We start from the raw sequence: 13,956 nt of genomic DNA, 5'->3' as shown, positions 1-13,956 counted from the left end.
TCCACTATGGGTGAGCCACTCTTCCGCACATCTTCACAAGTCCATTATCACCACAAAGGACGGCAAGCTTCAAGCATTTGATCTCTTCGTGATGCTCCACTTGAACTTGCACACCGCAACCTAACCCCACAAAGAACTCTCACGAAGACCATGGGTTAGTACACAAAGCGTAATTGACAACTATTACCATACCATGGGGTCACTTGATCCCTCTCGGTACATCTTCTGCGCTTTGTGAGTTGATCAACTTGATTCACTCTTGACTTAGTCTTGATCAACCTTGAACCTTTCCAATTCTCTTTATTTGGATGATGTCTTGAAGGTAGACATGAATGATCACACAATCTTCTTCTTCAAGACATGCTTACAATAAGCTCAACTCTCACATGACCAATCTTTGGATAATTCCTTGAATACACCTTGGTCGACACAAACTCTCCTTAAAAACAACACATGCACTCCAAGAAAAGCCTATGGACAAAACCTTCAAATATAACTCAAGGAAACCATTAGTCCATAGAGATTGTCATCAATTACCAAAACCAAACATGGGGACACCGCATGTTCTTTCAGCAGATGTGTTCAGTGTGGCAATAGATCGGCAGTTGGTTGGGCTAAATGACTGTTTTAGCGTTCAGACTACAGGGCTTATGACACTCTCTGCACCCTTGGATCCAAGGCATGAGTCATTTGACATGTCAACGATTCGTAGGCTTGTGTAAAAATTCTATCCAACAGCTTTTTCTAGTCAGGAGGAGGCTCACCTGGAGTCACAACTTACACACTATCGATTAGATGTCTGCAACCATCCACAACTGAATTCTTTGTCATCACTTGCTGATTTGACAATTGGATTACATAAAACATGAAAGGCTTATGCGTATCCAATCTTTCATAGATTACTGCGGTTTGTCATCACTCTTTCGGTGTCAATTGTAACTATAGAGCGAGCTTTTCCAGCAGTGAACCTTATCAAGACGTGTCTTTGAAATAAAATAGACGACAATTTTCATTAACATTACATGGTTGTATACATTGAGAAGGAAATAAATGCAAAGTTCAACATTGAATTGATCATGTCAGACGTCAGCTAGGAAGTGTTTATCAAGGAGTGTCCAAGGAAAAAAAGACTAGTAAATGTTTATATGGCATTTTTTTCACGTCAATGCCTAAAAGTACTGAAATTTCACAATTTTTCTTTTTTTGTGAGAAAACATTCAATCTATTCATCTTTAATCATGTCAGTACACCAAACACCATAAAAAAATAAATTACATTCAGATTCATAGACCACCTAGTGATGACTACAAGTACTAAAGCGAGCCAAAGACACACCGTTGTCATCGTCCCTCCCTCACAGGAGCTGGACAAAACTTGTTGTAGTAGACAATCGAAAAGTCGTCGTGATGAGGCCCCATAGGACTGGCGCACCAGAACAACAACCTCCGCTGATGAAGAGTAGCATAGACCGAAAGAATTCAACATGAAGACACACACAAAATTAGACGAACGCCGAACAGATCCGAGTAGATCCACCAAAGGCAGATCCGCTGGAGACACACTTCCACACGCCCACCGAAGATACTAGATGCACCAACAAAGCGGGGACTAGGCGAGGAGAACCTTATTCCATCTTCAGGGAGTCGCGCCGTCTCGCCATCCTGAGCAGGACACAAACCCTAACAAAACTTGAAAACACATTAAAAAACGAAGCCTGACACAGTAAGGGCCAGGATCCACCGCGTCCCATGGTCCTAAGGCCACCGGAGGTAAGCCGGACCGACAGCAGCGCCGACGGAAGGCGGAGGAACCCTAATTTTGTAGGGGAGGAGCTCCTATGTTCTCCGCTCATAGTTTTTAATGGGGTTTCCAAAACTAGTGGTTTCAGCTACTCCAAAAAAACTCGTATAAAGTGCAATGCCACGATGAAATAGATTTGATGTTAACTCTGTGTGTGTCCTGCAAAATTCAATTGCAGCGTGCAATTTGTTCTCGAAGAAGTCCAGCATTAATCGTTTATTTGATTCAAATTCGAATAAACGCGGCGGACCATCGACACAACAAATGTAACAGGGGAACAATGTGGCACGCAAGCAAACAAGGGCGCTGCCTTTTATTATTATAGAAAAAGCCATCATGACTATCTTTATTACAATCAAATAATAGATACATCGTCTGCGAGCTTGCTGACCAAAACGTCAGGTGGCTCGTGCAACCAAAAAGAAAAGATCTTATTACAATAACTATGATTCGCTAGCACATGAGCTGCTTTTTTTTCCACGAATACGCAAGCTGCGTATCTTTGTATTGATAGAAGAAGGAGTACAAGCATGGGGTTACAACGCTAACGAGTCCATGTACGCACTAGGCATGGTGTACAAGCGAAGGAGCACAACAGAAAGGGGATGCTCAGCCCCACTACCTAAACTAGAGGCTAAGCGCCGGGGAGAATGTGTTGTAGTCCGGTGGCGCCCGCCTTTGCCCACAGGCGTGCCTCGTCCTTGACGGTCTCAGAGGTGAAGGTGATTGATGGTGTCGCTCCGTCAAATATGCAGGCGTTGCGGTGTTTCCAAATCCACCAAGCAGAAAGGATGACGAGGGAGGATAGACCCTTGCGCATAGGACTCGACGCGAGGTCGAGAGAGGATTGCCACCACAGCTGAAAAGGCGTGTCCGGGGCAGGGAGGCCGATGGGCACACGTGCCCAACCGAGGATCTCGTGCCAAACTTGGCGAGAGAAAGAGCATCCGACAAGTAGATGATGCATGGTCTCCTCCTCCTGGTCGCACAGGACGCAGGCACCGTCATGGGGCAGTCCGCGGCGAGCGAGGCGCTCCGCGATCCAGCAGCGGTCTTGCATGGCTAGCCATAGAAAAAACTTGACTCGTAGGGGGGCCCAAGGACGCCAGGTGAGCCGCCAGAAGGGGTCTTCACAAGCTCCAATGAATAAAGCTTTGTAGCAGGAACTCGCAGTGTAAGTAGCGGAGGAAGTCCACCGCCAACGCAGCTTGTCTGGCTCGCTGGTGAGAAGAGTGTGCCGCAGCAGGCGCCAAAGCTCGACGTACTGCACCATGGCTGCCGGCCCAAGCGCCCCTCTGATGTCCCGCACCCAAGAGCGCTGAAGTAGGCCGTCACGTACACAACGTTCCTTCTGAAGACGCCTGGGGACGAGAGCGAGAACAAGGGGAGCGATCTCGGCCACAGACCTGCCGTCGACCCAGTGGTCGGTCCAAAACCTGCAAGCATCTCCAGAACCTAGCTGCCACGTCGTGGAGGCTCTGAAAATAGCACTTGCGTCCGCGTCATGGGGGATATGGAGGTGGCTCCAGGGACGAGAGGCGTCAGTACGCTGCAGCCAAAGCCAGCGAACACGGAAAGAAATGCCTGTACGTTGAATGTCACGGATGCCTAGGCCACCCAGAGAGATGGGTCGGCAGACGCCTGCCAGTTGACGAGGCACTGGCCACCATTGGCCTTATCAGATCCTGCCCAAAGAAATCCTCGGATGATCCGGTTCACGTTCTTGATGGCAGTGGTGTTGAAGGCGATGGCGGTGAGAAAGTAAGTAGGAATGGCACTGAGGACATGGCGCACAAGGGATAGGCGATCTCCCTTAGAGAGCATGGATGCTCGCCATGTGGAGAGCTTGCGTCCAAGCTTGTCGATGATCGGCTGCAAACTCGCGGAAGAAGCCTTGCGAACAGAGAGGGGCAGCCCGAGGTAGGGGATAGGGAAGTGAGCAAAGGGTCACTGCATCTCCGCGGCGATCGTAGCAATGTGGTCGCCGGTGCATTGGATCGGAGTGGCCGAACACATGAGCTGCTTGATTAGCAGACCGATAACAATGTTTATAGATGACCTTTCCCTATAGCCGTAGCCGTATCCACATACTCCGCAAAAATTGCTGCCTATAAGAATAGTGTTCGTCAACGTACTGTAAAATGGAAACTTCTCTATCAATCAGATGAGGCACAAGTCCATCCACTTGACCGTTTTCCTTGACCCTGTCTATAAAAATGGTCAACATATCAACCAACTATATTAAAAAGGAGAGAAGACATCAAATCCCCTTGCGTCAATCCCTTGTGAGGAGAGGAGACAGTAATCCAAGTGGTACGCGGCGCCTTTTTTTTTTTGGAGGAATCTAGTTAAACGCGGCATCGGAATTTCTAACTAAACGCGGTATGGAAATCTAGTTGCTGGCCCTCGATCCGGCGTCCATACTCATATACTACCGCAAGGGGCTTCCGCTTGTTTTTGCTCTCTTCGGTTAATAATATATCGCAGAGGAAAGTTGTTACAGGCTATTAACCTAGGTCGTTGGCACCCGAAAAACTCGCGTCCGGCGCCGTCGCCATCGTCGTCGCCCGATGGCCAAGGAAGGAGACGAGCCGCCGGACTTGGAGAGGGGGTCCAGGCCCGGGTCCGTAGTCATCGTCGTCGTTGCGCCACCAGCAAACTTCGGCGCCCGGCCAAGGTCCTCCGCTGCCTCCGGCGGAGAAGACGACGACGACGATCGCAAGATGCCGAACTACGTACGTCCACACACACACGCATAGATAGACGACAGATATCTACTCGGAAACGTGTGGCTCACATAGGTGTTCCATCCGCTGCAGGTTTGGGTGCCTCTGCAGCTGCTGCTGACGGCGGTCGCGTGCTGCCCGCTGCTGGCGCTGGTTATGACGCGGACGGACTGGGTGGAGAAGGTCGTCTTCTCCGCCGTTCTGCTGCCCACCGTCGTCGGCGTCTTCTTCTTCCTGCGCGCCGTGTGCAAGAGGCCGCGCATGGCCGTCGTTGCCAGCATGATCAAGAGATAGAGCCCTGGTCGGCTCGCTTCAGCATCTGACGTCCACATACATGAGCACTAACCACATCCACACGACACACATCGTATGCTTTGAAGTGTTATATAAGAGAGACCTATACACGTGGTGTGTACTAGGTGTATGATTTGATGTTTAGGGGTCCAACTCATGCGCGTGTGGTCGTGCTTGTGTGTTTGTTAATAGATGTGTTAGTGCCACTGTCAGTCTTATATGTGTATACTTTTTTTCCTTTTTTTTGTGGTGTTATAAGCTTCAGAGTGAAGATTACTTCAACCAAAACAAAAGGAGGATATGTTGAAATCATTATTACTGCAAGAATGTGTCTAGACCGCCTATCGACTTCAGCATCGTAATTGGCCTAATTGCGGCATGTGCCACTTATTGAAGCGCGAACCGGATTCTGCGGTTCACCTCATGTTAAAATGTCGTTTTGTGGTTCGGATCTGAAATATTAGCAGCGACTGGCTTTGTATGTATTACCCTCTCCGGCATCTGGACAGTTGTCAATCCGCTCCCAGAATATATCTATATACATCCGGTTTAAAAAAAAGTTAGAACATCTTATATTTGTGAACGCGGGAGTAGGTTTGGACTAAAAACCCATCCATTCCAGACACAGATTTGAGTTGTACTGGGTATGGCTTGTTGGTTTCATGGAGGTTTTGAGAAGCTTGGATAATTCTAACCGGCCCTCTATGAACAGTAAATTCAAAACAAATGCAAAAGAAATAAAAAAATCTGAAACTTTGGGACATTGAACATCATGAAACTTTTGATGATCCTGAAAAGTTTTAGCTAAAAATAACATTCGAAGAGCACTCCAATAAAAAACAAAATCATTGTTCAAAGTTTATGTACATTTTTTAGCAGTGATTTTGTTTTTTTGGTGAGGGCTCCACAAAGGTTATTTGTCGCTAAAACTTTGCAGGAACATCAAATCTTTGATCCTTGAAAGTTTCAGATTTTTTTGATTTTTTTCAATTTTATATGAATTTACTATTCATGAGGGTGTAGGGGCACCCGGGAGCTGTTAGACATTTCTCTTTGAAACATACTAAAATGAACGGAGTTGCAGCTTTTGAACGGATGCAAGTTAAACATCTCCTCAAGCACACGTCAAAAAATTGAACTGTGCATAGGTTTGGAACATAATAATATGCACTGTGGCCCTTTGTTGACGGATGCATGGCACAACAATTACCCAGCAACATTGCATGTCTGACTATTATGCTTTCATGTTTTCAACGATGTATGAACATTTATTGCCGCAACTACACAATCAAGCTAGAGCTCAACCCTGTCCTAGGTTCCAGCTGAAGACATGAACTTCTTGTTGCAATCTAGGAGGCAAAATTTAACGTCTGATCAAAGAAATGATAAAGCGACTCTCATCATACTTATGAACTTATCCTATCAGAGGCATGTGGAAAGAACAGTGCCACATAGTCTTCAAAGGGTTGTGACGCTCATTTGTGACCTTGGTTATCTACTCACCCTGAAGCAGTAAAATGGATGCAAGCCAGAGCCTGTGATCTCTGGAGGGCCTTAGCGTTTGATCATCCCACCATTCCCCTTGAACTAAAATAAACACGCAGAAATTTCCTTTTTAGAGCTCGAGAAAAACACATTTTTCTTTATACTGTTCTCCCTCAAAATTGAGCGTTGGTAGGCCGAAAATTCCCCACTTCGTCAACATGAGAAAACCAACATCTTTTCCTGGCCGAGCACTCGATCTCGTAACGATCTAACAGTACACAAATCCGCAACCCATGCGACACCGGGCATGAAGCACCAAGGTGGTAGAGGCAAACAATGAAACTAGAGTGGGGAGTGCTTACCCCGACATAGTTGATGAGCTTGGCAATGTCGCGCTTGGGGTCTGGGGCCGCATCCGCCTCCACACGTTCCGCCGCCATCCCGTCTCGGCCGGGATCCACTGCTATCGCACTGCCTAGGGTTCCGCAGGGCTGTGAGGTGCGGAAAATGCCGGCGGCTATGTGACGCCCTCGGTTCAATCGTACACTAATCATACACGTAAATGTGTACGATCAAGATCAAGGACTCACGGGAAGATATCACAACACAACCTAGACACAAATTGAAATAATACAAGCTTTATATTACAAGCCAGGGACCTTGAGGGCTCGAATACATAAGTTCGAATACACAAGAGTCAGCGGAAGTAACAATATCTGAGTACAGACATAAGTTAGACAAGTTTTGCCTTAAAAAGGCTAGCATAAAAGCAACATTGATCGAAAAGGCAAGGCCTCCTGCCTGGGAGCCTCCTAACTACTCCAGGTCGTCAGCGGCCATCACGTAGTAGTAGGCACCCTCGGGGTAGTAATAGTCATCAGTGGTGTCGTCTGACTCCTGGGAGCCGTCATCTGGTCGCAACAATTGGGTATATGGGAAAAAGAGGTAGCAAAGCAACTGTGAGTACTCATCCAAAGTACTCGCAAGACTTACATCAGATCTAAACTAAGTATGCATCTATATCAAAGAAAATGGGCTGTATCTATGGACTAAACTGCAGAATGCCAGAAGAGAAGGGGAAAGCCTAGCCTATCGAAGACTAGCATCTTCAAGCATCTTCGAGCATCTTGCAGCATATAGAAGAGTACAGATCAACATAATATAAAGCAGTAGTAGTGTTATCAACCTCGGCCAGAGATCCTTTCTCGACTCCCTGCGAGAAAGCAATCCTAGAGCCATACTATCCAGTTATCACCTTAAGTATCCAGTTCTAGTTGTATCGATCGGGATACAATTCCAAGTGTCCGTTACCGTTGGACAGGCTATCGATAAATGTTTTCTTTCCTGCAAGGGTGCACCAACTTACCCACCATGCTCGATTAACTCCGGCCGGACACACTTTCCTGGGTCATGCCCGGCCTCGGCCAAACAATAGGCCGCAACCCGACCTAGGCTTAATAGAGAGGTCAAGCACGCCGGACTAAACCTATGCCCCAGGGGTCTTGGGCCATCGCCCCGGGAACTCCTGCACGTTGCGTGGGCGCCCGGTGAGTAGACCTAGCTACCTCTTTAAAAAGGCAGGAGCTTACCAGTCCAACCCGGCATGCGCCGCTCAGTCGCTGACGTCTAATAAGTTTCGGCTGATGTATACGACGCATAACGCCTATACAATGCCCACATGATGGTTAGTGCTATCAGGCCAGAGGCCCCTTGGATCAAATATCCAAACCGTTAGTGCGTTGGTAGTGCGGTCGCGAACAGAGACTCACGAAAGATATGACCCCGTCGCCCCGTCTCGAGTACTTGCGGCAAGGGCTAAGAATGCTCGGCCACGCCTCGTAAGTATCTCGCGGGCACCTTCCAGGTCAACCCGACTCCACATCACTCGTGGGTACTGATAACCCACAAGTATAGGGGATCACAACAATTTTCGAGGATAGAGTATTCAACCCAAATTTATTGATTCGACACAAGGGGAGCCAAAGAATATTCTCAAGTATTAGCAGCTGAGTTGTCAATTCAACCACACCTGAAAACTTAATATCTGCAGCAAAGTGTTTAGTAGCAAAGTAACATAATAGTAGTGGTAACGGTGGTAAAAGGTAATGGTAGCAAAAGTAATATTTTTGGTGTTTTGTAGTGATGATAACAATAGCAACAAAAAAGTAACAAAAGCGAAGAACAATATATGGAAAACTCATAGGCAATGGATCGGTGATGAAGAATTATGCCGGATGTGGTTCATCATGTAACAGTCATAACATAGGGTGACACAGAACTAGCTCCAATTCATTAATGTAATGTAGGCATGTATTCTGAATATAGTCATACATGCTTATGGAAAAGAACTTGCATGACATCTTTTGTCCTACCCTCCCGTGGCAGCGGGGTCCTATTGGAAACTAAGGGATATTAAGGCCTCCTTTTAATAGAGTACCGGACCAAAGCATTAACACATAGTGAATACATGAACTCCTCAAACTACGGTCATCACCGGGAGTGGTCCCGATTATTGTCACTTCGGGGTTGCCGGATCATAACACATAGTAGGTGACTATAGACTTGCAAGATAGGATCAAGAACTCTCATATATTGATAAAAACATAATAGGTTCAGATCTGAAATCATGGCACTCGGGCCCTAGTGACAAGCATTAAGCATAGCAAAGTCATAGCAACATCAATTTCAGAACATAGTGGATACTAGGGATCAAACCCTAACAAAACTAACTCGATTACATGATAAATCTCATCCAACCCATCACCGTCCAGCAAGCCTACGTTGGAATTACTCACGCACGGCGATGCGCATCATGAAATTGGTGATGGAGGATGGTTGATGATGACTATGGCGACGGATTCCCCTCTCCGGAGCCCCGAACGGACTCCAGATCAGCCCTCCCGAGAGAGTTTAGGGCTTGGCGGCGGCTCCGTATCGTAAAACGCGATGAATCCTTCTCCCTGGTTTTTTTCTCCCCGAAAGTGAATATATGGAGTCAAGGTTGAGGTCAGTGGAGCGTCAGGGGGCCCACGAGGCAGGGGGCGCGCCTAGGGGGTAGAGCGCGCCCCCACCCTCGTGGACAGGTGGAGCCCCCCTGACGTGGATCTTCCTTCTAGTATTTTTTATATATTCCAAAATAATTCTCCGTTGATTTTCAGGTCATTCCGAGAACTTTTATTTCTGCACAAAAATAACACCATGGCAATTCTACTGAAACAGCATCAGTCCAGGTTAGTTCCATTCAAATCATGTAAGTTAGAGTCCAAAACAAGGGAAAAGTGTTTGGAAAAGTAGATACGACGGAGACGTATCAACTCCCCCAAGCTTAAACCTTTGCTTGTCCTCAAGCAATTCAGTTGATAAACTAAAAGTGATAAAGAAAAACTTTTACAAACTCTGTTTGCTCTTGTTGTTGTAAATATGTAAATCCAGCATTCAAGTTTTCAGCAAAGATTATGAACTAACCATATTCACAATAATATTTAGGTCTCATGTTTACTCATATCAATGACATAATCAACTAGCGAGCAATAACAATAAATCTCGGATGACAACACTTTCTCAAAACAATCATGATATGATATAACAGGATGGTATCTCGCTAGCCCTTTCTGAGACCGCAAAACATAAATACGGAGCACCTTTAAAGATCAAGGACTGACTAGACATTATAATTCATGGTAAAAGAGATCCAGTCAAGTCATACTCAATGTAAACTAACAGTAATGAATGCAAATGACATCGGTGCTCTTCAGCTGGTGCTTTTTAATAAGAGGGTGATGACTCAACATAAAAGTAAATAGATAGGACCTTCGCAGAGGGAAGCAAGGATTTGTAGAGGTGCTAGAGCTTGGTTTTGAAATAGATATGAATAATATTTTGAGCGGTATACTTTCATTGTCAACATAACAACCGAGAGATGGCGATATCTTCCATGCTACACACATTATAGGCGGTTCCCAAACAGAATGGTAAAGTTTATACTTCCCCTCCACCAACAAGCATCAATCCATGGCTTGGTTGAAACAACGAGTGCATCCAACTAACAACAGTCCCGGGGGAGTTTTGTTTGCAATTATTTTGATTTGATTTGCATAAAGCATGGGACTGGGCATCCTGGTGACCAGCCATTTTTTCATGAGTGAGGAGCGGAGTCCACTCCTATTGAGAATAACCCGCCTAACATGGAAGATACGGACAACCCTAGTTGATACATGAGCTATTCGAGCATACAAAACATAATGTTTATTTGAAGGTTTAGAGTTTGGCACATACAAATTTACTTGGAACGGCAGGTAGATACCGTATATAGGTAGGTATGGTGGACTCATATGGAATAACTTTGGGTTTATGGAATTGGATGCACAAGCAGTATTGCCGCTTAGTACAGGTGAAGGCTAGCAAAAGACTGGGAAGCGACCAGCTAGAGAGCGACAACAGTCATGAACATGCATTAGAATTAATCAACACCTAATGCAAGCATGAGTAGGATATAATGCACCATGAACATAAATATCGTAGAGGCTATGTTGATTTTGTTTCAACTACATGCGTAAACATGTGTCAAGTCAAGCCACTCGAATCGTTTAAAAGAGGATACCACCCTATCATACCACATCACAACCATTTTAATTGCATGTTGGCATGCAAGATAAACCATTATAAACTCCTAGCTAATTAAGCATGGCATAAGCAACTATAATCTCTAATTGTCATTGCAAACAAGTTTATTCATAATAGGCTGAATCATGAACGGTGAACTAATCATATTTACAAAAACAAGAGAGGTCGAGTTCATACCAGCTTTTCTCATCTCAATAAGTTCATCATATAATCATCATTATTGCCTTTCACTTGCATGACCGAATAGTGTGGATGATAATAATAATAGTGCACGTGCATTGGACTAAGCTGGAATCTGCAAGTATTCAATTCAAGAGAGAAGGCAAGGTAATATGGGCTCTTTGTTAGATCAACAATAATGCATATAAGAGCCACTCAACATTTTCATTACGGTCTTCTCCTATCGACCCCCAAAGAACAAGAAAGAAATAAAACTATTTACACAAGAAAGCTCCCAACAAGCAAAAGAAGAACGAGAAATCTTTTTGGGGTTTCTTTTTAATTACTACTACAAGCATGGAAAGTAAACTAATTAAAATCTACAACTAAATTTTTCTATTTTTCTTAAGGTTTATCAAACACACAAGAAGAAAGCTTAAAACAGAAAATAAACTAGCATAGATAGTACAATGAAAAAGTATGAGCACCGACAACTAGCAATGAGTGTGTGAACATGAATATAATGTCAGTGAGAAATACGTACTCCCCCAAGCTCAGGCTTTTGGCCTAAGTTGGTCTATGGCCACGGCTGGCCTGGTGGATATCCAAAGTTATAGTTGGGGTTGTACTGAGATGCAACAGCTATTGCCTCATGAGTTGCCGCTTGGAGACGGGCCGTCTCCATCCTCCTCTTATACTCGTCCGCCTCTTCCCTGGTTATAACATATCTCCCTTTTGCCTGAGAGTCAAAGAGAGCAGGAGCAGGGAGAGCGACGTGATAGGTGCATCATCTGTCAAAGATTAGTCTGTACTAGAGGAACTAATCATTCCTCTCAACCAACTGATGACGAACCATGGCCTCATAATCTAAATAAACAGGAGGCAACTCAATATCATACCCACGTATGGGTATATCAAGAAAATTATCTAGACAGGTTGCATAAATTCCACCAAAGAAATCTCCATGAATACGATTATTATGCAACCTACGTGCAATGATAGCCCCCAAGTTGTACTGTTTATCTCCTAAAACAGTGCTTCTGAGAACGCTAAGATCAGGCACACACATGTGACATGCTTCATCTTTACCATTACTGCATCTACCTATGAAGAGAGCAAAATAATGCATAGCAGGAAAATGAATGCTCCCTATGGTAGCTTATGTTATGTCTCTAGATTCCCCCATAGTTATACTAGCAAGAAAATCTCTAAATTCAGATTTGCGAGGTTCATTAGGACTACCCCATTGTGGAAGTTTGCAAGCAGTGTTAAAATCCTCTAAATCCATAGTATAAGAATTTTCATAAAGATCAAACAGGACAGTTTGAGAACTGCGTGATGATGAAAATTCAAACCTCCTCACAAAGGAATCAGTGAGATAGTGGTATTGGCGGCACTTATCTGCCTCGAAGCTCTCAAGATCGGCATTATGCACATATGCGTTAAATTCTTCCTTGATTCCTGCTCGGTCCATAAAGTCCTCTGACGGCCATTCACAAGCCCGCACCTGAGCTTCCCTTGGTGGTTCATCATCGGCATCGCGTATTGCGAGCATGGGTCCTTGCTTCCTTGAAGGACCACCTTGGTACATTTTCCTAAACATATTTCTTCCTCTGAAAAACTTCTGAAATTTTAGTAACTTCAAAATAAAAGTGAACCAAACTCAACTAAATTGATAGCAACTACTCCCACAAGTGCCTAGAGGATATATCATGCATTAAAACTACTTTTAACCATATAAGTTTGACATGCAAGCTCAAGAACAGGGTCACCTAAGCAGAAAAATATGAAATTAATAAAGCACTAGAACAAAAACTAATTGGACCATTGGAGGAGTCACATACCAAGGAACAATCCCCCAAAGCAGTTTTTTGAATGGACCTTTGAGCAAGGAGATCGAAAATGGCAGCAAAATGAGCTTGGACTCGGGTTTGAGCTGGTTGGTGATTTTTGTGGGAGGAAGAAGGGGTGTGTGGTAGATGGAATAAGTGGAGGGGAGCCACCGTGGGCCCATGAGGCAGGGGGCGCGCCTAGGGGGTGGGGCGCGCCCTGGACCCTCATGGCCAGGTGCTTGCTCCCCCTGCTGTGTTCTCAGTGCCAGATATTCTCAAATATTCCAGAAAAAATCATATTTAATTTTCAGGGCATTTGGAGAACTTTTATTTTTGGGGTATTTTTTATTGCATTGACAATTCAAAAAACAGATAGAATATACTATTTTTTCTTTATTTCAACTAAATAACAAAAAGTAAAAAGAGGGTACAGAGAGTCGTGTTTTCTAAATTCATCCATCTCATTCTCATCAAAAGGAATCCACTAAAAAGGTTGATTAGGTCTTGTTAACAAACTCATTCTGAGTAACATGGAACCGGAGAATTTTCGAATAACACTAGGTTACCTCAACGGGGATATGCACATCCCCAAAAATAAGAATATCATATTTCTTCTTGACAGTAGGAAGAGGAAATTCAAAACCTCCAAAAATAATCGATGGAATTTTTCCAATAGAGTTTATACTATGAACTTGAGGTTGTTCCCTCTGAAAGTGTACTGTATGCTCATTGCCATTAACATGAAAAGTGACATTGCCTTTGGTGCAATCAATAATAGACCCTACAGTATTCAAAAAGGGTGTTCCAAGAATAATAGACATACTATCGTCCTCAGAAATATCAAGAATAACAAAGTCCGTTAAAATAGTAACGTTTGCAACCACAACAGGCACATCCTCACAAATACCGACAGGTATAGCAGTTGATTTATCAGCCATTTGCAAAGATATTTCAGTAGGTGTCAACTTATGCAAATCAAGTCTACGATATAAAGAGAGAGGCATAACACTAACACCGGCTCCAAGATCACATAAAGC

At 44.5% G+C, this 13,956-nt stretch overlaps 2 protein-coding genes across 2 annotated transcripts; one reads left to right on the top strand and one right to left on the bottom strand.

Annotated features, from left to right (window-relative positions):
- Positions 1-2,434: 2,434 nt before the first annotated feature.
- On the bottom strand, positions 2,435-2,860 carry LOC147974994 (uncharacterized). Its single transcript, XM_087520229.1, has one exon. The coding sequence runs from the start codon at positions 2,858-2,860 to the stop codon at positions 2,435-2,437; it is 426 nt and encodes a 141-aa protein (XP_087376355.1).
- A 1,211-nt stretch (positions 2,861-4,071) lies between these two features.
- Positions 4,072-5,132, top strand: LOC125553623 (uncharacterized). Its single transcript, XM_048717380.2, has 2 exons — positions 4,072-4,535; positions 4,620-5,132. The coding sequence occupies exons 1-2, from the start codon at positions 4,371-4,373 to the stop codon at positions 4,818-4,820; spliced, it is 366 nt and encodes a 121-aa protein (XP_048573337.1). The 5' UTR covers positions 4,072-4,370; the 3' UTR covers positions 4,821-5,132.
- Positions 5,133-13,956: the final 8,824 nt, after the last annotated feature.

The sequence above is a fragment of the Triticum urartu genome, chromosome 4A (genome assembly GCF_056163025.1).
Source record: "Triticum urartu cultivar PI428250 chromosome 4A, HENAU_Tu73, whole genome shotgun sequence".
Classification (NCBI taxonomy): Eukaryota; Viridiplantae; Streptophyta; class Magnoliopsida; order Poales; family Poaceae; genus Triticum; species Triticum urartu.
The sequence above is the reverse complement of the archived record's forward strand: the minus strand, read 5'-3'. Positions and strand labels throughout refer to the sequence as shown.